General features: G+C 55.1%; 1 protein-coding gene and 1 non-coding gene across 4 annotated transcripts; both read left to right on the forward strand.

Moving 5' to 3' along the window:
• Window positions 1-3,292: 3,292 nt before the first annotated feature.
• LOC147916696 (U6atac minor spliceosomal RNA) lies at window positions 3,293-3,423 on the forward strand. Its single transcript, XR_015552855.1, has one exon. It is a non-coding gene; the product is annotated as a U6atac minor spliceosomal RNA (small nuclear RNA).
• A 1,990-nt stretch (window positions 3,424-5,413) lies between these two features.
• Window positions 5,414-21,749, forward strand: SIDT2 (SID1 transmembrane family member 2). 3 transcript variants are annotated; one of them, XM_004427285.3, is made up of 26 exons: window positions 5,415-6,488; window positions 8,172-8,293; window positions 8,566-8,730; window positions 8,816-8,861; window positions 9,277-9,378; window positions 9,486-9,569; window positions 10,344-10,443; window positions 10,641-10,706; window positions 11,637-11,730; window positions 12,086-12,138; window positions 12,880-12,951; window positions 13,120-13,191; window positions 14,215-14,333; window positions 14,643-14,716; window positions 14,814-14,880; window positions 15,477-15,550; window positions 15,691-15,814; window positions 16,054-16,171; window positions 16,666-16,802; window positions 17,028-17,136; window positions 17,402-17,478; window positions 17,629-17,675; window positions 17,953-18,058; window positions 18,735-18,845; window positions 20,115-20,228; window positions 20,321-21,749. In XM_004427285.3, exons 1-26 carry the CDS (start codon window positions 6,306-6,308, stop codon window positions 20,381-20,383), a joined length of 2,499 nt encoding a protein of 832 aa, XP_004427342.1. In that variant the 5' UTR covers window positions 5,415-6,305; the 3' UTR covers window positions 20,384-21,749. The 3 variants fall into 3 exon arrangements, with proteins under 3 accessions (XP_087289852.1, XP_004427342.1, XP_087289853.1); XM_087433727.1 differs by adding an exon at window positions 6,738-6,998 and having other exon boundaries at window positions 6,387-6,488; window positions 8,566-8,861; XM_087433726.1 differs by lacking the exons at window positions 20,115-20,228; window positions 20,321-21,749 and having other exon boundaries at window positions 5,414-6,488; window positions 16,666-16,840.
• The last annotated feature ends 1,442 nt before the right edge of the window (window positions 21,750-23,191 follow it).

A 23,191-nucleotide genomic window follows, 5' to 3' on the forward strand; every position in this document is an offset into this window, starting at 1 on the left:
CCACACACAGAAACTAGAAGGATGTGCAACTATGACACACAACTATCTACTGGGGCTTTGGGGAGAAAAAGGGGAAAGAAAAAAAGGGAGGAGGATTGGCAATGGATGTGAGCTCAGGGCCGGTCTTCCTCAGCAAAAGGAGGAGGATTGGCACGGATGTTAGCTCAGGGCTGATCTTGCTCACACACACACACACAAAAGAAATGGAACTGGAATACAAGTCTTTTAACTTCAATTCCTGTGCTTTCAATGGTATCATGCTACTGCTTGTGAGAAACAATAGACATTATTCCTGCTAGTGATACACGAGAGCAAACAGAATTCACTTAAGAACAAGAAAAACAGAAAGAGGCAGTACATACCTATTACAAAAATTTTTGAGACATTTTCTGGAATTGTTTGATTGGAACTAGATGGAATTAATAACGACAGTTTTTATAGGAAAAGTGAAGCTAGAGGAAAAAGCTAGACTGGCTCAGAGGAACAAAGGTACTGTGAATGAGAAACCACCTTCATGAAGGCTCCGAGGACCAATGAAGTAATACAAGAAGATCTGGGAGTGGGCTACAGCCAGAGTGTGAAGAGAGGGGACCCTTTCTATTATTGAGAACAACTCGGAATAAGGCCTGGGTAGCCGCCCTTGATCTTTAGATACAACCAGAGAGGAGTAACGTTCTTCAGTTGCATTTTCTGATTTCTTAGCCAGAGACCCAAGCTTTCTTGAAACAGGAGGATGGCTGGCTCATTTTTATCAGTGATCTTTGGAGACAGAGATTTGAGTTGATCAATTATTTATCTGCTTGTTTTCAGCAATCTACCAATCTCATTTCCTGGAAAGCTCTGATGTTGGTTCCATCACATGGCCACAGGGAACCAGATGCAGGGCCTGAATGTATTGCACACGTTTCCCAGTCTGAATGGTGAAAGCCCAGGTTTAGGAAATGGAAAGTGGCTGATCCATCTCTGGCAGGAAGTCCTGCCCACTTGGTCAAAGCTGCTCTCTCTCAACTCCCTTCCTACTCTTTAGCCATAGTTCAGGATGATGAATGTGGCCAAGCCCAGCTCCACTGTGTGCCATTTAGGAGGACAGTGGAGATAAGACATGACTCCTGAAGGCTCGGAAAGTTTAATATGCCTAAGATGCACAATGCAGAGGTTTCAATGTAGAACTTTCTGATGTCAAAGTCCTTGCTTTTTCCATAATACCACGAAGCAATGTGACAGGTTTGAGACTTTATCCCCAGAATGACAGAGTAAATACTATATCTTTAACTGATTCCCAACCTGATGTGCATCCAGTTTTCACAGTCCTTGAAGAAGACACAAGGACCAGACACAAGGACAGCCCTAGGAAAGACCAGAACTTGCATGATGGAAAGAAGTGCTGTATTTCCTGCTGCCAGGGCTGCCTATGTCCAGGACTATTCTATTTGAGCTCCAAGTATATACACTGACCCTTTTAAAAAAAAATTTTTTTTTCCTCTCCAAAGCCCCAGTAGTTAGTTGTATATCATAGTTTTAAGTCATTCTAGTTCTAAGTGAGCTGCTGCCACAGCATGGCAACTGACAGATGGCTGGTGTGGTTCCATGACCGGAAAGCGAACCTCCGGCTGCTGAAGCAGTGAGTGCCGAACTTTAACCACTAGGCCCTCAGGGCTGGCTCCACTGACCCTTTTTATGGTCACGATGAAAACAGGGAACTTTACGTCCATTTTCTTCAGAGGGGTTGGTTTTGCAACCTTTTTTTTCTGGGTTAAAGTTACACCATTACATAATGCTCAAGTCCAATTTGATTCTGCCCCCACCCACAGGTATGGCTACGCCCTAACCACTAGGTTCCTAAATTACTTGAGTTTGTTCATCTAATCCATTTTACTGTGCTTCTTGCAGTGTCCTGTTTTTTTGGTGTGGTGTGTGAGGAAGATTGGCTCTGAGCTAACATCTGTTGCCAATCCTCCTCTTTTTGCTGAGGAAGATTGGCTCTGAGCTAACATCTGTGCCCATCTTCCTCCATTTTGTATATGGGACGCTGCCACACATGGCTTGATGAGCGGTGCATCGGTGCGTGCCTGGGATTCGAACCCGAGAACCCTGGGATGCCGGAGTGGAGCACATGAACTTAACCGGTATGCCACCGGGCCAGCCCCAGTGTCCTGTTCTTGGTGCAGTCTTAAGGTCATTTTAACAACTCGCCTGGGCCGGCCCTGTGGCTTAGCGGTTAAGTGCGCTCGCTCTGCTACTGGCGGCCCGGTTGGCCCGGGTTCGGATCCCGGGCGTGCACTGACGCCCCGCCTCTCCGGCCATGATGAGGCTGTGTCCCACATACAGCAACTAGAAGGATGTGCAACTATGACATACAACTATCTACTGGGGCTTTGGGGAAAAAAAAAAAAGGAGGAGGATTGGCAATAGATGTTAGCTCAGAGCCGGTCTTCCTCAGCAAAAAGAGGAGGATTAGCATGGATGTTAGGTCAGGGCTGACTAACAGCCTCACAAAATAAATAAATAAATAAATAAATAAACAATACGCCTGAGCCAGCTGAAGCTTCCTTCCTATATTCTTGCTCCAAACCTCAAAAATCCAGTGACTTAAAATGGAGCTGGCCCCCTGGAAAGCTGGGAACCTCGTCAGCTGCCTGGTGAATGGTCCCATGTCCTAGGTCCTTTCTGCACTCGGGGTCTGAAGGTTAGCTCACAGGGAAACAGAAGGAAGTCATCTGAGCCTTGTGACCCCACTCTGCCCCCTTTATCGCCAGGGTGAGGCGTTTTATATAACAAGGCAGAGAATGCAGTAGCTGGACCTGCGTAGAAGGCCAAGGGGGCTGCTGGGAGGCCTTGACATCTCCTCTTTGCGCTCACAAGTCTGGCTTTGAGACCCAGCACTGCCCTTATTTTATGCTGACTGCTGGGGCCAACAAAAAGCTTTCTCTCCTCTCAGGGCTGCCAGATCTCAGAAAGGGCCAATTCATAACTGCATTGGGCTGTTCCCTCCCTGCGGGGTGGGGCAGAAGGTCTGAGGAAAGTTCTGCAGACTTGAGAACAGCAAGAAAACCTGGAGCTGCTGCCCTCCTGCCCGAACACTCAGGGTGCTGAGAATTCAAAGATTAAGCCCTTGAGAACTTGCAAAAGGGAAGGATCCCCTCTGGGTTTATTTGAATAGATTTCTCCCAAGATATTGCCAGGGGAAAACCAAAATATTGATAGTCCACAGTTGTTTGGCCCCAGAGCAATGGTTCTCAAAATTCACTGTGCCTAGCAAACTTCTGGAGAGCTTGTTAAAACACAGATTTCTGTGTTGTATGAAAGGAGAGAAGGTTAGCACTCCCCTTGACAAGGATGGAAGAGGACCTCGGGCCTGACAACACGCATATGGTTAAGGCATTGCCACCTACTTGGGGACTGCCCGGTGGCACAAGTGGTTAAGTGCGCGCACTCCGCTGCGGCGGCCCGGGGTTCGCCCGTTCGGAACCCGGGCACACACCGACGCACTGCTTGTCAAGCCATGCTGTGGCGGCGACCCATATAAAGTGGAGGAAGACGGGCATGGATGTTAGCCCATGGCCAGTCTTCCTCAGCAAAAAGAGGAAGATTGTCAGATGTTAGCTCAGGGCTGATCTTCCTCACACACACACACACACACACACACACACACACACAACAAAAAACGCAGATTTCTGGTCTCTACCTCCAAAGACTGTGATTCAGTAACTGTAAGTAGTGTCCAGATGTGCATTTTAAACAGGCCTAGGGGCATATTTTGCCCCAAAGCCTAAGTGGCAGACGTGACACGCTTCTCCCCAGCCTCCCCACCCCCCCCCCAAGTCTGGGCTTATTTACAGCCACAGCACCAGCCAGGCCAGCCTATAGCCAAGACTCTGTGATCCTCAGCTTGTGGTTCGCACAGCACCCAGGCAAGTTCCTGGTACTTGGTAGACCAGTTAAATTACATCAGGCTCAGTGGGGCGCTCACACTCAGGGTGGGAGTATTTCTTAGAGTTCCAGATTTACTGGCAAGATGAGGAGGGGGTCACGATGAGAGAGTTGGCATATGGAAATCCTACACTGACTCTCCAAACTGGGCTGCTGAATGCACAGAGGGCTCATTATGAGGACACCTCTTGTTATCCTGAGAGTCCTCCCATTCACGTTTGTCTAGATGTGCTGGAAAGAGTTCTGGACCAAGGCGTTGATTCTAGTGAGTCCTCACAAACTGACCTCTCCCGGGCTTCACTCTGCCTCTTTGTGAAATGAGAGGTTGGCCCAGGAATCCGCAAACGTTCTTGTGGGTCTGACTTTCTGGGATTCTCCAGCCCCTGCAGCTTGCTTCTCATCTTTATCCTCAAGTATGAGTGCCCGGCAGGGGCCAGGTCTCATTCCCCCACATACCACTTGCCCAGTATAACTAGAATAGTACCTGGCACATAGTATTGTTATTGCAGGAATGAAATGAATCAATATTTATAATTGGTTATAAGGTAAAAGAGTCCTCATTGGAACAATGCCCAGGTAGTAAGGCAGGGGCTGAGGCTGCTGGAATCTTGCCAGCAAGAGAATGCTGACAAGCCATTGGCTTGGGTGGCTCCATCACTGTGTCTGACAACTTCAGAAGTGGCCACATTACATTTCTTTTCTTTTAAACATATCAAATTTATCTTATGAAAGGAATGTGTGTACATTGTAGAAAATTTATAAATTTGTAAAAGGTATAAAAAATTTAAAAACTACCCACAATCTAGTGATTTTTCTTCTTTTTTTTTGGTACTTTTCTATACTTTTGGAATTGGAGGAAAATGATACTATACAGGTTATTTTAAACATCATCTGCAATTCAAGGAAAATCATCACTAAATTTTTATGCATTTTTTTCAATGTTTTTCTATGTATGTCTGTATATTTGGAAAATATACTGTTTATATACTGTCCTATCCTGACTTCTCTGCTTACATGTCCTTTTAAGTCTTAAGCATCATTTTCGATGGCTTTATGATAATAGTGCATTTAACCACTCCCTCATTATGGACATTTAAGCTGTTTCCTTTACACTTTATATAATAAATGTCACAGTGATAAGCATAGCTGCCCACACATTCTTATCTGTTTTTCTAAATTCCTTAGGATAGAGTCCCAGAAGTGGAATTACTGGGTCAAAGAGTATAAAGCTCTTTAAGCTTCTTGAAACACAGTGCCAAAATATTTTGTAGAAAAGTTTTCACCAATTTACACTGAAAGTCACTATCTTTCAATGAGCTTCGTAGGTGCCTCTGCAGAGAAGAGGAGAAACAGCCCCGCCAGCATGAAGGCATCCCTGACGCCATGAGGCCGCTGCAGCTCCCTCTGTAGTTCTGCCTCAGCTCCCCCTCCCCTGGCAGGGCGACAGCGTTGTTTCCCAATTCTTGGAGTTCTCCGTTTCTTAAGATCCCAGGAGAAAAAATGGCCCAGAGGTGAAGGATGTTAGTGGTAATGGCAGTGGGGCTGGGGGTGGGGGGATCCGTAATCTTGAGCAAAGAGAGTCTGACAATAAGAATTCAACATTTAGAGATTCTTCACGGGAACATCCATCTATTCCAAAGTGAGCTTCCTGAGACGGGCAATATAACGAAAGAAGAGGCAGTGGCGGCATAGGAGCGGGAGAAGGCTTCCAGCTAGAGGGCTGCGGCCCCTTTAAGGCCAATCCCGGTCCTGGTCCTTTAAATCTGTGTCAGTTTTCCCTGACGTCAGCGGGCGGGCCGGGCGCCCTGCTGTTTACCGCCTCGCGGCGCAGCACACGGGGCCGAGTTCCCCGCGCCGGAGCCTCCGCGTCCGCCCGCCTTAAAGGGCCCGCGCCCCTGAAAACTCGCCGCGCCCCGCGGCGTCCGGTCGCTACCGCCTATCACGCCCCTCACCCTCAGACTCTCCTCCCTTCGCAGCTGCCCCTCCCGCCGGCTTCCCCTCCTTCCCTCCTCCCCTTTCCCGGCGTTTCCAGGCTCCCGGCAACCAGCCGCCCTTCTCTCTCTCGGCCCTGGCCGGCGGCCTCGGGGGCTCCGGGCCGTGCTCAGCCCCTTGCGAGCTGGGGTCCCTTCCCGTGGCCCGTACCCCACACCGTTCCCTCCCCCTCCGCGCCACCCCCTCCCCTCCAGGGCCCCTGGGAGCGTCTCTGCGGCTCCGGGGAGGGGACGTTTCCTAATCTCAGGCCGGGGTTAAAGTTCTGGTCCTGGTGAGATGCTGGAAGCTGCGGCCAGAGCTGCAACCCGTCCCGGAGGTGTCCTGTCTCCTGTCGCCGCCGCCGCCACCACCGCTACCGCCGCCCCTGCCGCCCTGCCAGGGCCATGTTCGCTCTGGTCTTGCCCTTCTTGGCGCTCTTGGTGGCCTCGGTCGACAGTCATCTGGGGGTTCTGGGACCCAAGAACGTCTCGCAGAAAGACGCGGAGTTTGAGCGCACCTACCTGGATGAGGTCAACAGCGAGCTGGTCAACATCTACACCTTCAACCATACTGTGATCCGCAACCGGGTGAGGGATAGGGCTGGGCTGGGGGTGAGTGGGTGAACAGGCAAGGGCTAGGCGATTCTGTCAATCCCCTACGCTTTTAGGAGGCCCCATGTACCAGCCGCCCCACTGGATTCCGGTTTCCCAGAACCACACTGGACCCTCTCGACCAGTCCTCCTTGCTTTGCCACCAGTGTTTCTCTGAAGCTCCCACCGGGCAGTTTCTGAAGTTGTCTCATTCCCATCTTCTCTTCCCCTCCTTTCCACCAGCAGTGGTCTGAGCAGGACTGGCCTGCCGCCTACCCCACACCCAGAACCTGACAGCTCTGTGGGGTCTGGGTGCAAGGGAAAGCAGGCTTGCTGCTGTGCTTGGCCCAGAAAACCCCAGGGACGTGAGCAGGCCTGAACTGAAGGCTCTGCCCACACAAGTCACAGCCGAGACTCCCCAGGGAGATGAAGCAGGACTTCCCCAGGCTGTGGTAACTGCTGGGACCTTCCCAGCCCTCTTTCTGCCTTAGAAAGCCAGTTGGCCGTGTAAGTTGGTGGAGATAAGGCCAACCTCAAATTGGGTGGGAGGAGAGGGGGAAATCTACCTCACCCTGATTTTTTTTTTCCTTTCTTTCCCAGCCGTGAGTTGAACATGGGCAAAGCTGGGTCTGGGAAGTCTAGACCCCAGGCAGAGCTGAGATTTGGAGAATTCTTGGAGCCTGGCTGTATGGTCTCCTACCCAGCTCTCTCCATGACTGGATTTACTGGGGAGCAGTGGAGTTGAGAGTGGGAATCTGATTTTTTTTTCAGGAGAGGAGGGATTTAGTTTCTGTGGCGGGCCAGGATCTGCTTTTGGTGCCTGGTTCTCTGAAGTTTGATCTCCTGCTTAGAGTCCTTTCTACCTTTTTCCTCATATCTGGGGTCACCCTGAGAGCTGTGGCCTCTATCTCTTTGGGAATGCTGCCCTAGGGCTTTGATTTCAGCAGCCCAATAACAAGCCTCCCCAGGATTTATTTAGTTTTATTTTTTTCTTTAAGCTCACGCTGTCCTATATACTTTCCTCCATAGCACCAAGGGTGAGAGTGTCTCTGTTTCATAGGAGGGGGATTTGAGGCTCAGAGATGTGAAGTGACTTCTCCACAGCCCTGTACCTTGGTCAGAGCTAAGGACAGAATTTGGCTTTCTTGGCTTTCCACAATCCCTGTGGTGGCCACCCTGTCCCCACGCTGGTCTCTGGTCTCCAGATCAATTGTTGAATAGGAGCTTCCTGGCTCATAAGGAAGAAAACTGAGGAGCACTTTTTGCTGTCCTGTGTCCGCGTGTGTGTGTGCACGTGTGTGTGCAGGCATGTGCATCCCATGAACGTGGATGGGAATGGAGCCTCCTGGAGACACCTGAGGTCTCCACTGTGTTTCCTGTTGGCCAGTGATGCCCTACAGTTGCTTGGGTCCTGGTACCCTGCACACACCTGCCATCCAGGAGCTGGCCTCTCCCATAAGCCTCTCCTCTAACTCAGCACAAGTGCCTCCCAGAGACTGGGGGCTGCCCTGGCAGGAGAAGGGGTGTAGATAGCTTCCCAGGCTGACCAGGATGGGGAAAGAACAAAGCGGTTGGCATGAGGGAGGGCAAGGCTCACAGTGTCTGGAGCCACGTGTCCTGGGTGGCAGAGCTAGAGTCACCACAGGCTTGACTGAGGGGCGTTTCCATGTCATTCTGCAGACGGAAGGTGTACGTGTGTCTGTGAATGTCCTGAACAAGCAGAAGGGGGCTCCATTGCTGTTCGTGGTCCGCCAGAAGGAGGCTGTGGTGTCGTTCCAGGTGCCCCTAATCCTGCGAGGGCTGTGAGTAGGACCCGGGGATCAGGGCGGCGGGGAGGCCCAGGCCAGGGCCTCAGACCACCCAGAGCCCCTCTGTTTCTTGTCCCCACTCCCTGAACCAGAAGGCTGGTCAACAGCATGAGGGCCAAGCCGGCCGGGCTGGAGCTTGTCAGCTTAGTGCGGGGAGGGGAGGGAAGGGGTGGAGACCAGAGTGCAGGAACTGGGGCTTTGCTTCCCTGGAGTGGCATGCTGGTGGGGACAGTGGTCTCGTCCTGACTCTCTGCTTCGGGCTGTAGATATCAGCGCAAGTACCTCTACCAAAAGGTGGAACGAACGCTGTGTCAGCCCCCCACCAAGAATGAGTCCGAGATCCAGTTCTTCTACGTGGATGTGTCCACCCTGTCACCAGTCAACACCACGTACCAGCTCCGTGTCAGCAGAATGGACGACTTTGTGCTCAGGTCTGCAGGGGAGAGCGAGGGGACCACAAGACTGGCCTCCTTCCCAAGCTCTGGGAGTGACCGTGGGGGGCTCTTTGCCCTGCAGGACCGGGGAGCAGTTTAGTTTCAATACCACAGCAGCCCAGCCTCAGGTAAGATCTCCCTGTTGACCTGCCCTTCAAGAGGAGACGGGGAAGCGTGAACGTGGGAGTGGGAGTGGTCGGTGGTCTTTGCCAGGAGTTTCAAGTTGGCTGTACTTTCCATGAAGGGCCTCTCTGGACACAGAGGCTCTGGCCCTGAGGTGGTAAGGGGCAGACAGCATGAGAAGTGCAGAGACTTGGGGTCTCGCTGCCATCTTTCCTACTTGCCTCTCGGGCACTGTCCTGAGTGCCCAGATGAGGTTGAGGAGAGTGGTATACAGAAAATGGGGCTGCTTATGGTCAAGGCCTATCTCCCCAGAGAGCCTCCACTGCCTAACCCTGAGAAGATTCACACTGTTCCGTTCTAGAGGGGCAAAGAGAGCATCCTCATGAGATGAAGCTCTCCCCGCCCTCCCTATGCCCTCAGTACTTCAAGTATGAGTTCCCGGAGGGAGTGGATTCCGTGATTGTCAAGGTGACCTCCAGCAAGGCCTTCCCCTGCTCAGTCATCTCCATCCAGGATGTCCTGGTAAGTTGCCTGCCCTTTTACTCTCCACCAGCGGGTGGCAGGGCTGCTAAAGAGAGGGGACAGGGCCCAGGTCCCTGCCATCTGCCTCTCCCCTTCTTCCCCTGTAGTGTCCTGTCTATGACCTAGACAACAACGTAGCCTTCATCGGCATGTACCAGACTATGACCAAGAAGGCAGCCATCACTGTGCAGGTAGGAAATGCGTGTGGCCCTGTGGGAGGTGGGGCCTGGTGATTAGCTTTCCAAACCCTTGCTTCTTTTCCTTTGCCCCATTCCTACCCTACCCACATGACTGAGTCTTGGCCCACCAGTCCCTGAGACTTTGGGTCCCCTGATATATGTGAGAATTGAATCATAATCCCAATCACCTTTGGGGACAGGAGAGAGCAGAGTGCCCTCTCTGGCTGTCGTATCTACTTTATCCACTGTAATGCTAGCAGGGAGAGGAAAGGGGGCCTGGCTGATGCTTTGTGTTGCTCTTGGCAAAGGCTGAAACCTCTGCTGGGGGCAGGGAGGGGAAGCCATGTGTTCACCTCACAGCATCCAGGCGGCGCCTAATGGAGGGGGCCACGTGGCTCCTCTGCTTTTTCTCCTGGCTGATGCCCGGCCTGTAACAGGGCACCCGTGGGTTTCATGGTGGTGGGGCACACACACATTTGCTCATCTGGCTGTAGTGTAGGTTCAAAGTTTGGGCTCTGGCTCAGATAATCCTGGCTCTGCCGCTTACTGGCAGTGTGGCCCTAAGCTCACTTCTGAGCCTGTCCAACAGAGATAATGATAGTACTTGTCTCATAAGGATCTTTGTGAGGATTATGTAAAATAACACATATGGAAAGAGTTTAGCATAGTGTCGGGCTCCAAGTAGGTATTCAGGAAAGGATGGTGATGATGATGATGGTGGTGGTGGTGATGATGGTGGTGGTGGTGATGATGGTGGTGATTGTCGTCATCATCACCATCCTGCAGCGCAAAGACTTCCCCAGCAACAGCTTCTATGTGGTGGTGGTGGTGAAGACTGAAGACCAGGCCTGTGGAGGGTCCTTGCCTTTCTATCCCTTTGTAGAAGGTACATTTTTTGCCCTGGGTCTGGCTGTGGATGGGGAGGGCCTGGTCACTTCCTGGGAGGTAGAAGAGCCTGTGTGACTGATTGGTGGACCTGATGGGATATGGGTTTGGCCCCCAGACTCTCCCAGGCCTGGCCCCACCAACTCTAGCCACGCTCCAGGCAGCCACTCGTTTACCAGTTTGACATTTTGCTTCCAGATGAACCGGTTGATCAAGGGCACCGCCAGAAAACCCTGTCGGTGCTGGTATCTCAAGCAGTCACGTGTGAGTGTGGGTGGCTCAGGAGGGGTGGACCGGTCTCTGGCTCTTCCTTTCAGACCTGTGGTAGGGAGGGCTCTCGGAACGGGAAGGATGATGAGGAGCTACTCGCCCAGGCTGCAGGGGGAGGAGGGGAGTGTTCTTGGCTGGCTTCACGCTGGGAGGCCCGGGAGGTGAGTCCCCAGTGTGGTGCAGTACAGAGTCAGTGACTAAGGACTGAAGTACTGAGTTTTAGTTCTCTCTCTGCCACTTATGAACAGTGTAATCTCCTCGAGCCTCAGTTTCCCCATCTCTGTAACAGGGGTCATAGAGTCTGTCCCAATAGTCTCACTAAGTTGGGAAGTTGAGCACAAAATTAGTAGGAAGTGCCAGGCCCCTTCGTCCTGCTCAATAAATATTTACTGAGGGATTGAATGGAGCCCTTTTTAAACTGGAAAGTATAAGATAAAAATGAGATTGTGAGGGGAGGAGATCGAAGCTGCCTCTCCTATGTGGATTATTTATTCAGCAAATATTTATTGAGCACCTTCTGTGTGCCGGGTGCTGGGTTCCGGCTGCAGTCCTTATGGAGATCGTGTCTAGAGGGACAGGAGCCTGTTCCTGCGCCAGTACCGAGCAAAGGCCAGGCCCCTGGGAGCACAGGACGGAGAAGGCTTCCTAGAGGACACAGTCCCTGAGCTCTGTTTTGAAGGTTCAGTCAAGATGGAGTTTTCAAGAAAGAAGTAGAGGAGAAAGTTCTAACAGAGGGAGCAACACGAGCAAAGACAGGAATCTTGTCAGAGTTTGGCCTATTTGGAGAACTGCCATTGTTCACGCTGGTGGGGTCACTACATTTGAGGGGAGCAGTGGTGAGAGGTTAGGCTGGGCCCTTGTGTGCTGTGATGGGCGGTCGTGGAGGGTATCGGTGTGTTCACCTTCCTGCTTCTCTGCCCATAGCTCAGGCCTACGTTGACGGTATGCTCTTCTGCCTGGGCATATTTCTCTCCTTCTACCTGCTGACCATCCTCCTGGCCTGTTGGGAGAACTGGAGGTAAAGTGGAAGTGTGGGGTCCTCCCCTGTTCTGCGGTGGGTTGGGTAGGGGTTGTGGGGGAGATGGCCTGGCAGGATCTGAGTTGGCCGAGAGCAATCTTCCACACCATCCACGGGGCATAGGAAGGCAGCTCCCTGTTAGGGTCTGTGGTCCATGGGCCCTTCCTCTGGAATCAGCCCCTCCCCCCAGCTTTCTTTCCCAAGCTGGGAGACCCCATATTGCTTCCCAGCCTGGAAGGAACCCTGCCATCATGGATGGAGGACAGGGGTGGAGAGGGTGGAAGGCAGGCTGGCCTGGTGTAAAAGGGATCTTCGTCCTGTCCCTCTGGTTTGCCTCTGGATTCTGTCCCTCCAGGCAGAGGAAGAAGACCCTTCTGGTGGCCATGGACTGTGCCTGCCCAGAAAGCGGTACCTCCAGAGGGCCTGGGTGGGCGGGCAGAGTTTGCTCTGTTTTGGAGGGGGTGGTGGTGGATGGTTCCCTCGAGAGGTTGGAGGAGGAAGGGCTGACTTGGGGCTTCTGGCTATTCAGATTGGGAGTAACACTCTACAGATGGAAATGGGGCCAGAATATTGTGCCTGTCTGTCCCTACATGCCTGTCTTAAAGTCTGCCACTTGATTCGTTCTCTGGGTCTAGCTACAGTGTCCGCCTCAGATGATGTGGCTCACAGTCCCTGGGATTATTAACCTCTCCTTCTCTCTCTCTTTGTTCCACCCTCCCTCTGTTTCTGTCTTCCCTCCTGCTTGGGACCTTCTCTCTCAGCTTCTCTCCTTGGTAAGCTCCTGGCGCTGTGGGCAGAGGAGCTGGAGTCCAGAGTCGGTGTGTGGGGTGGAATCACAGGGGTGTCTGGTGGGACCTGGGCCGGCCCATGCTGTCTGTCCTTGCTGCTTGTAATTTAGATGCATCTATTCCTTGACCTTTCTGTCTCTTTAGAGAGGACAAAGGGTGGTGAGTGTTCCCGTTGGGGACGCACACGGGAGGTCGGGCAGATGGTGGTGGTGGGAGCGAGCTGTTTGCCGCGATAGGTGCTCTTCTTGGCTGCTGCCATGGCCCCTCTGTGTCTCTCTTCTCTGGATTCTTCCTCACTCTTCTCCCTGGCTCTCGACCTCTCTGCTCCCAGGCCTAAGGGGAGCTTGACTTCTTGTTGCAGGTCACCCTCGGGTCCTGGCAGACTCCTTCCCTGGCAGCCCCCCTTACAAGGGTTACAACTATGGCTCCTTTGGTACGTGTCAACGCCAGAGGTTGTGCTTGCCCGCTCACAACCTAGTCTCAGGCCTCCACCTCTGAGATGGCAGTGGCAGCTGGCCTTCTCAGAGCCCCTTGGGGATGGGTCCAGCATCTCCTTCCCGAGGTCTCTCCTACCTGCCTGACCATTTGCCGTTCCCTGCAGATAACGGTTCTGGATCCACCGACGCCCTGGTTGACAGTGCGGGCACTGGGGACCTCTCCTGCGGTTACCAGGGTGAGTGGCCCAGGCAGGGCAGGGCTGTGCAGTGCTGGGCTGGTGCTGGCTGGATGAAACTTGATGGTGGGCAGTTGCCTCTTCTGCCTGACGCTGGAACCAGGGAAGGACCTGCCGTCTCCCTGCCCCTTTCCTTCCCCTCCTTTCCTCCTTGGCCCCACGTCCCCGGTAACTTTCCCTTTCCTTTGAAGGGCAGGACCAGTTCAAACAGCGCCTCCGCTCTGGCCAGATGCAGCAGCTGTGCATTGCCATGGGTAGATGTGGGGGGCTGCTCTGCCAGTCAGCTCCTGCCAGGGCCGTTGACTGGAGCCTCTCTTCAGGGCCAGGAAGATGCTTTTTGCATGGCTTCCCCATCTAATACCAATGATAGCCAGCTCTTGTGTCTTCTGAGATCAGCAGGCACTGGCCCCTGATGCTGGTGGGCTGTCATGTTTGCCAGCACCTGCACTCCCTGGCCTGCTGGGGTAGGGCTCATGGGTAGGGGTGTCATGTCCTGGCCTCTGGGGGCTTTGGTCAGGCAAGGTCACAGCAGGAAGCTTCTGAAGACAAGGAAAGAACAGATAAAGGAGCAGGTGCTCTTCCTAGAGGCAGCCTCTCATCATTGCCTGCACCCCAGGGCCTGCTGGGTCTTTACCCAGGGGGGCCAAGGCAGTGTCTTCTCAGAACGCACGCAGCTGGGCATGTCCTAATCAGCATGACTTCTGTCCAATTCAGTCCTGTTGCTTGTGTCTGGGGCCTGGGATCTGCTCAGTGTCCTGGCCTGGAAGCCCTGGCTCAGTGAGAGGGCAGGGCTGGAGTGGTTCCTGTTTGGTGGCCTCTTCGCAGAGCTGACCCTTGCTCTCCTCAAGGACTTAGGAGCACCTGATACCTCCTCCCAGGGCCTGAGCCTACCTCCACCCGTGCTCTGTGCCCACAGTTTGTCTTTTCCCACTGCCTAGTAATTGTGACAGTTGCCCCAAGTGGGCAGGGACAGACCTCAGATTCTGTGCCCACCGGGCAACCCTTCCCCCTTGTCCCACCTAGAACGCCCCCTTGATCCCGTGGGCACTCGGCCGCGACTGGACTCCATGAGCTCCGTGGAGGAGGACGACTATGACACACTGACTGACATTGATTCAGACAAGAATGTCATTCGCACCAAGGTCTGTCGTTGCGCAGGCTGGCCCAGCATGGGGTCTCCCAAGGAGGGAGACTCTGTGTTCAGGCCCCAGCACGTCTCCCTCTGGGGTGGCATGTTAGGGAAGCAAAGGGAAAGAGCTCAGCTGTGGCAGGATGGATTCCAGGGGAACTGACTCAACTCCCAGCCCTTCCAGGCTGATTGGTCAGCAGCAATGGGCTGGCACCACAATCCTGGCTGCGTGATGGCGGCTTCTCTTGTTCTCTTCTAACCTGGGCAAGAGAGGCTTCTCCCAGGCAGTGGGACAGTGGGGCTCACTCCAGCTTCTCCCCAGCAATACCTCTATGTGGCCGACCTGGCACGCAAGGACAAACGCGTTCTGCGGAAAAAGTACCAGATCTACTTCTGGTGAGTCGGCGGAGCACGTGGGGCTTCCTGTTATTGGCAGGGCAGGGTTGCGGTTTCCTGGGTCCTCCTGCCTCACCACTGCCCTCCCACCCCTTAGGAACATCGCCACCATTGCTGTCTTCTATGCGCTTCCTGTGGTGCAGCTGGTGATCACCTACCAGACGGTGAGAGGCCGGGGCCGGCTCCCCTGGGCCTGCGCTGAGCGCCCTCACAGAGCTGCAGCCTTGCCTTGGCTGCAGTCTGGGATGCTGCCCCAAAGTGCAGAGCCTCCCAGCCTGGGGCTCTAGAGCGAGCACAGGTCTTAGGTCACAGGCCCTGGGTTCAAATCCCAACTCTGCCTTACCAGCTGGGTGACCTTGAGCAAGTCACTTAACCTCCCTGAGCATCAGTTTTCTCATCTGCAAAATGAGGGCAGCACGATATCAATGACAGCACCTTCCCCAGCTTGTTGCAGGAAGTCCTGGGACTTTCTGAAGCCTGGTTTCCCTTCCCTTTTCTCTGTACTGTGGGGCAGGAACCTCAGTCACGGTCATGCCCCAGGGTTTTCAGCCACTCCTAGGGAGGGGGACAGTAACTGTGCAAAAGGAGGACTTGCCTGGTGGACATGGGCACACATGCTGGCCGTAGGGGGCACTTCCTCTCCAGGGCAGAATTGGGACCTAGTGGTGTGGCGGGCCTGGGGCCTGGCCCCCCTCCCCTGGGCAGTGGGCTGAACCCGTGTGTTAGCAGTCCCCCTCCCTGTGCCTGCCCCCTGCTGCAGGTGGTGAATGTCACAGGGAATCAGGACATCTGCTACTACAACTTCCTCTGTGCCCACCCGCTTGGCAACCTCAGGTGGGGATCGGCTTGGGACGCCCCTTCCCCGGACGCACAGTGTACCAGGGCAGGGGCAGGGGCCCTGCGAGTGCCCACCTCTAGTGGGGAAGAGGCCAGGGTAGAGGCTAAGCCAGTGTGCCCTGTGTTGCCTTTTCTAGCGCTTTCAACAACATCCTCAGCAACCTGGGGTACATCCTGCTGGGGCTTCTCTTTCTGCTCATCATCCTGCAGCGGGAGATCAACCACAACCGGGCCCTGCTGCGCAACGACCTCTACGCCCTGGTGAGGGAGCACCTGCCCGCCGCCCAGGCCTTGGCTCCACACCCTTTCTAGCAGGCGTGGCCCTGCTCTGCCCTGCCCTGCTGTGCTCAGCCCTGCCCTTCCCAGCCCCGACGCCCACTCTACCCACATCCCACTCCTCCTCCGCTCTTCTCGTGGTCTCCCTCTTTTGGATCCCTTCCTTCCTTCCTCCCTTCCCACCTCACCTCCTCTCTCCCTTCCCTTCTCTTTCTCCTCCACAGGAATGTGGGATCCCGAAACACTTCGGCCTGTTCTATGCCATGGGCACAGCCCTGATGATGGAGGGGCTGCTGAGCGCCTGCTATCACGTCTGCCCCAACTATACCAATTTCCAGTTTGGTGAGCGGGGCCACCCTCTTCCCTGGCTGAATCTAGAACCTAGAGAGGTGACCTGCCTGAGTCTTCCGTCATCCCCAAGTCACCCACAGGGATCCCCAAGACTCAGCTTTGTAGGAGACTCCAGAGCTGGGTGCTGTGTGCACACGTCCTAGTTTATAGGAGATAGGCATCTGGACGGTGTTTCATGCTACAGAGCATGTGCCAATGCTGGGAAAACAAAGATAAAGAAGATATAGTCTCTGATCTCAGGGTGCTCAGACTAAGTTGTCCTTGTCAGGGGAAGTCAGACTGTGGGGGATGGCCAGTGGGGTGGCAGTGTGGTGTGGCAGGGACAGTTAAGGGACTGGAGTTGCAGCGCCAGCCCGCCACCAGCTCGCTCTGTGGCTGAGGTGAGGTGTGGGGGTCCCTCTTGCACTCTGACCGTCCGGGCTGGGAGGTCCGTGCTGAGGCTCGGCGGATGTTTCTGCAGCTCACGTCTGCTTCCTCCACCCTAGACACGTCGTTCATGTACATGATCGCCGGCCTCTGCATGCTGAAGCTCTACCAGAAGCGGCACCCGGACATCAACGCCAGCGCCTACAGCGCCTACGCCTGCCTGGCCGTCGTCATCTTCTTCTCTGTGCTGGGCGTGGTGAGGCCCACACCTGCTCCGCTCACCCCGTGGGAAAGGTGCACGCGCGTTCACACACACGTGTGCCCTCTCCACCTCCTGCAGGACAGACCCCTGCTCCTTCCCTCGGGTCCCCTCCCTGGGCCCCTTGGAGAGTCCCAGCTGGGCTGAGCAGTGAGGAAGGGCGACGGTGGGAGCCGCCTTCCTCAGTCCCTCCTCACCCCGCCCTCGGCGGCCCCCTGACAGGTCTTCGGCAAAGGAAACACAGCATTCTGGATCATCTTCTCGGTCATTCACATCATTGCCACCCTGCTCCTCAGCACACAGCTCTATTACATGGGCCGCTGGAAGCTGGGTGAGGGCATCCCCAGAGGGGGACATGAGGGTGGGGGCCTGCCGGGCCCCATGGAATGAGGGGTTGGTGGCCTCGGGGACCTGGACTCACAGGAGACCTTCAGGTTCTGCCCTCTCACTGGGGGCCTGGAGGAATCGCTGGCCTCAGATGAGGCCTTGGCATAGCTGTGTGCTCCGAAGGCCCTGGACCCTCTCAGCTGGCATAGGCCAGGGGGCCAGGAGAGAAGGGTCCCCATGCCTTTCAGCACCTTCCCTTCTCCTTGCAGACTCTGGAATCTGCCGTCGCATCTTCCACGTGCTCTACACAGACTGCATCCAGCAGTGCAGCGGGCCCCTCTATGTGGTACCTCCCGGCTCCCCCGCCCCTCCTCCTCCCTCTGCAATCTTCCCTCCAGTGGTGGGGAGGGGAGGACCAGCTGACTTGGGGCTGCTTCTACTTCTCTCCCTGTCTCTCTTCCCCTCTCTCAGTCCCTGTGTCTCTGCTTCTCTGCAGGACCGCATGGTGCTGCTGGTTATGGGCAACATTATCAACTGGTCACTGTGAGTTTGGCTGTTGTCGGTGGTAGCTTGGCTGGTTGTCGGGCAGCTGGGGACTTGGCCAGCCACTGGCTGCCTTGGGGGCCACGGACAAATTCTAAGCTTTGGGCATGAGAAATGAGGGCTGACGAGAGAGGTGTTGGCACCTGAGGTTCTAGAATCTTCTGTGGGCCTCTGAACCCAACCCCATATCATAATAAAACAGAGTAGGAGCAAGGGAGAGCCCTTTTCTTCCTCTTGGCCCTCCCCTGCTTCACCAGCCCTTCCTCCCTCTTGCCAGGGCTGCCTACGGGCTCATCATGCGCCCCAACGATTTCGCCTCCTACTTGTTGGCCATTGGCATCTGCAACCTGCTTCTTTACTTTGCCTTCTACATTATTATGAAGGTGAGCGGGGATGGCTGAGCCTCCTCTGCCTGCTGCTCTGCCTTTTGGGAGGGAGATGGGCACAGCCTGTCTGGGGTAGCACTGAGAGGGAGTGACACTTTTTCTGTCCATCTGTCTATGCCAGTGACGTTTGAGGAGGGGAGAGGCTGAAGTCTCTTTCATGTACGCCCTGGGAGCCAGCTGCATCCTAAGACCCATTTACTGAGCCCCTTCCATGTGCTAAGAATGGCCCATGAAACTGGTAGCACTTGAGGCCACAGTTTGTAAGAGTCGAAGGGGTTCAGTGCAGAAGGGCTTGAAGAGGGGGGCTCACTGAGTTTTGGGCCTCCAAGGGCCAGGTGCTTCCCAAGGGCCCCTCAGGCCAACCAGTGTGAGAGGAGCCCCCTGCACAGGGAGAGACCCCTGGCCAGCACACCCTGCCAGCACAGGGTTCTGGGCACATGGAGGCCCAGCCAAGGCGGACATCGGGGGTGAGGACACCCGGCCACTAACGTGGGACAAGCTGAGCTGGGTAGCTAGGTGAGCTGATGGTGTGAATCTGAAAAGGCTTCCTGAGGGATCCGTCCTGAAAGCCTGGGAAGACACCAGGAAAGCAGCCTCAGGGGCAGGCCCGGAAATGGGCCGGGGCGAGGCCTGGCCCTCAGGCTGCTCTTCGCTCCCCACCTCCCACCCCCAGCTCCGGAGCGGGGAGAGGATCAAGCTCATTCCCCTGCTCTGCATCATCTGCACCTCGGTGGTCTGGGGCTTCGCACTCTTCTTCTTCTTCCAGGGGCTCAGCACCTGGCAGGTGGGTAGTTGTCCTGCCAAAGGGGTGGGGGAGTTGCCCACAGGCTCATCATGAGCCAACAACTGGTCAATTCTCTTCTTGAACATCGTTTGTGAGCACCTACCATGGGCCAGCCCTTTCACAGCTGCTTTCTGATTGAATCCTCCTAACGTTCAACATGCCCACATGGAGGTATCCCCATTTCATTTATGAGGCAGCTGAGGCTCAGGGAGGTCAAGTGACCTGCCCAAGGCCACACAGCCAGTGAGTGGCACAGCTGGGGTTTGAAGCCAGAGATGTCGGGCTCTATCCTCTGCCTCATAGGGCACCTACCATGGAATTCTGTGATCACAACTAAGTCTGTCATGGTCTCTGCCTTTGAGGTACTTATAATCTATTTCAGGAGAGAGACTGTTAGTTCCTGGCTTGCTGTTTACAATATAATACACGAGATGAAGGGTATAGGCAAGACGGGCAGAGGGCATGTACAGGAGGGCAGAGGACAGAGAGGCCTCTGTGAGTTAGGAGGTCCAGGAAAGCTTCCTGGAGGAGGCAGGCCTGGCTCTTGGTCTTAAAGGCCCTGGGTCATCACCCAGGAAGAGCCCTGTGGCCCAGAGATGCTGTGAGCTGAGTACCGATACAGAGGCAGAACCAGATGGGGCAGATTTGGGGATCAGCGAATGTAGTGAGTGGAGCCAAGTGATGACTGTGAGCTCTTTGCGGGCAGGGCAGGTCTTTCTTGGTCATCTCTGTGGCGTCAGCATGTGGCACAGAGAGCTCCCAGACATGGTGTGATGTTTAGCCAGTGTTGGATGGAGGTTATGGGTGGAGCGTGGGGGACCTTGAGTGGCTCGGGTCATGGCCCGCGTCGTCCTTGGGCTGGGGTGTGTGACCTGACAATAGTGCTTTGCAGCAAAAATGGGCCTGGAGGAGCCATGGAGGACTGATTAGGGCAGGACACAGAGTCCAAGGCAGGGAACTGAGTTAGGAGGTTTGTGGCCTTCTAGCTTCTCAAGGTAATCACAACCCTCTGTTCTTAGATCAAGAAGGAGAATGTAAGGGGAGGAGGGTGAGAGTGGGAGGAAGGGAAAGGGCAGAAGCGAGCGTCATCAGGGAGACGTCTGTAAGGAAAGGCCAGCTCTCAGATGTGGGAGACGAGGGCGAGGAACGAGTCAGGAGGGTGCTCTCCTTCCAGGCTGGGAACAGGGAGTGCCCTGGAGGGAGACGGGAGGGGTCAGGCCCAGCCTCGAAGGGCAGTATCAGCAGGCAGCTCTCCCTGTTCCTCCCCAGAAAACCCCCGCCGAGTCGCGGGAGCACAACCGAGACTGCATCCTCCTTGACTTCTTTGACGACCATGACATCTGGCACTTCCTCTCCTCCATTGCCATGTTTGGGTCATTCCTGGTACGTGAGACTTTTCTGGCCTGAGCCGGGAGGGTGGAGTAGGAGTGGAGGACCCCTCCTTTCCTGTACGTGACTCAGCGTCCACCCCCCAGGTGTTGCTGACACTGGACGACGACCTGGACACGGTGCAGCGGGACAAGATCTATGTCTTTTAGGGGGAGCTGGGCCCCTTGCTTTACTCACGGGGCCTTGAGTGCCTCGGCCTCACTGCCCAGAGCCTCTGTAGCTCAGGGGTGTGAGTCCCAGCCCTGCTGCCCAGTGCTGGGTGGCGGCAGGACAGCGAGGTCTAGCCCGGGCTTGGCCCAGCACAGTCATGGGGGTGGCCTTGAGCCTCGCAGCTGCCCCCTGCCGGGGAGGAGGCCTGCTCCCCTGAAACCCCAGACGTTGGCCAAATTGCTGCTTTCTTCTCAGTGTTCGGGCCTTCCACGGTCCCCTGTCCGTTGGCTCTCCATTTGTCCCTCTGCAGGAGGAAGGAGGGAAGTGTTGCCCTGCGCATCTCACGCCTTGCATTCTGCCGGTCCTTCCCCTCCCCACCGGCCTGGGACCCAAAGCCCTTTCTGCCTCCCATGCTCCCCCCCACCCACCCCCAGGGCCCTGATCTGGGCCCTGAGTCTCTGTCCTGCACTAGGAGCCCCACTTCTCTTTGGGCCTGTACCTGGCTGCCATCACTGCCTACTCCGGTCAGCCAGGATGGATGGGGGTGTAGGATTTTGGGCTCTGGCCAGCTGGTGCCAGGCTTTTGGTGCTAAGGCCTGCGAGGGGCCCTGGCTGGCTCTTTAGCAATGAGAGTCAGCCCACATGTGAGAACCGCCTTTGATCTGAGGGGTTGAATTCAGAGGTCACTTTCCTATCCCATCAGCCCCCAGACTGATGCTGGCACCAGGATTGGAGGGAAGAAGCAACTCATCCCTTTCCTTCCTTTTTCTTTCCAGGCTCTTACTCCTGCCAAGCCCCAGCTGGGGGCCTTTCAGTGCCATTGACACTGCCCAGGAATGTCCAGGGACAAAGGAGGGCGGATACAAAGGGCCCAGCCCATCCCACCTCCTCCATAGCCATGGGAGCCCCAGTGCCTATCTTAGAAAGGGGCTCAAGAAAGGGACATATTTCCCTCTGTGTCTCCGGTCCCAGCCTCACTCTAGGACCCAGGGCTGGCTCTTAAGTTTCCGTCCAGTCTTCAGCCAAGTTCTGTTAGTCACACACATGCATATATGTGAAACCTTGGGGATGACACGAGGTTGCCCAGCTCTGGGCGCCCTGGCTGCTCTGGTCCCTGGCTCCCCTTTGTCCTACCTGGTTCACTCCAGCTGCCAAGGTTGGGGGAGGCCAGTCGGGCCTCGGCCTCAGGATGGGAATGTGTTTTATTCTCTCCACCTTGTTTTTATGGCTCTCCCTTGGGCTGGGAGAGGAGGTGGTTCTGGATTTTTTTTTCAGAGCTCCGTGTAATGTCTGTTTCCATGCTATGGTTGCATTTCTGTTTACTATGAATGAGTCTGCATTCAATTAAAGAAACAACCAGACGCAGTTCCTGGGCCCCTGTTTGCTCCCCCTTTCTGGGTGGAGATGTTGGGAATGAGGGCTGGGGCAGGGGTACTCCGTTTTCTAGTTCTTCTGGTCTACCTTTCTCTTTTCCGAGCCTGTCATATCGGGAACAACAGTTCCTTGATTCCTCCATGTTTTTCCTCTCCTTGGGCAGTGGCATCAATTCAGTAACCATCTACCAGGGCCTGCTCAGTGCCAGGCACTGTGCCAGGCGGGGAGGATAGTGTGAAAAAGCCTTAGCTGTGCCATCTCACCTCTGAGATCCCCCCTTACCTGGCAAATGAGTGGCCTTTTGCTCACCTGGTCCCCACCCACCAGACAGGCCAGCTTCACTTTGGACCTGAGCCTCCCCCGGCTCAGCAGGCTCCAGGCGCGGGCGGTGCTCCCTGACATGGGTTTAATGGACGAGCATGCAGGCTGAGGCCGGAGTGGTGCTTGGGGAACTCAAGATGGTGATGGATGGTGCGCGAGTGGGCGCATGGATGACAGGCAGCCTCCAAGAGGAGGGAGTTTTGAAATGGCCCTGGAAGGTTGATTTAGATTTCAGCAGCCTAAGGAGGCCAAGATTTGGGGGGGCAAGGAAGCTAGTGCATTCAGGACAGAACCAAAGGTCTGTGGGCTGCTCTTAGCTGATCCCCAGCTCCTCTCCCTGCTCTTCCCCGCATGCGCCACTGGGGGGCACTATAGCTCTATGTGCCGGTAGGCTCTGGAGGTAGGCGGCTGTCTGTGGTGTGCTCGCACCTCCCCTGACTGCCGTGCCTGGCCGCCCCTCTCTTGGTAGTGCTGGGTGTGTGCGTGTTGAGTGTGTGGTGCAGTGTTAGCTCCTTCCTGCCAGGTTGCCCTAGGATTGGTGTGGGGGGGGGCGGGGTGCCACAGCGGGCAGCTCAGAGACACCACTGGAAGTCTCTCACCTTCTTAACCTCCTATCCCTTCCTGAGACTGCTGAAGCCAGGTACAAGCAAGACACAAGTGGGACTCCTTCACCACTGGGTGATGGAGTCCAGTCTGTTTTCCAGGATGGGGAGGGAGGGATGACAGCAGCCTCTGAGCCTCCTACCCCAGTGTTGGTGTCTCAGGCCCTGCCAGACCTTAGAGACTCTCTTACCGTCACTGCCCTCTGAGTGAGGGCCAGGGTGAACCCTCAAATCCCACCTCCCGCTAACGCTTATAACTCAAGACCCACCCCAACTGAAAGCTCTCCTCAACCTGAGCAGGGTGGTACCACTGAAAGAGTGGGTGGGGTCGGCAGGGATGCCCAGGTTCTGCCACTCACCACTCACCATGTGGTCTTGGGTAAGATGCACTCTGAGCCTCAGTTTCCTCATCTGTAAAATGGGGGTAGTAAGTATGCTCTCACGGTATAGCTGAGTATAAAATGAGAGCATTTGTGAAGTGCCTGGTGTGCAGTGGGTCCCCAGGAAAGG

Source organism: Ceratotherium simum, chromosome 7, assembly GCF_057802395.1.
Source record: "Ceratotherium simum simum isolate JZ-2026a chromosome 7, ASM5780239v1, whole genome shotgun sequence".
NCBI classification, from domain to species: domain Eukaryota; kingdom Metazoa; phylum Chordata; class Mammalia; order Perissodactyla; family Rhinocerotidae; genus Ceratotherium; species Ceratotherium simum.

Excerpts from the sequence above, each read along its gene's own strand:
- SIDT2 (XM_004427285.3), top strand. The coding sequence starts at position 6,306 with ATGTTCGCTCTGGTCTTGCCCTTCTTGGCGCTCTTGGTGGCCTCGGTC. Across the intron at positions 10,707-11,636 it reads GGTATCTCAAGCAGTCACGT|CTCAGGCCTACGTTGACGGT; the intron begins GTGAGTGTGGGT and ends CTCTGCCCATAG. Across the intron at positions 15,551-15,690 it reads CACCCGCTTGGCAACCTCAG|CGCTTTCAACAACATCCTCA; the intron begins GTGGGGATCGGC and ends TGCCTTTTCTAG.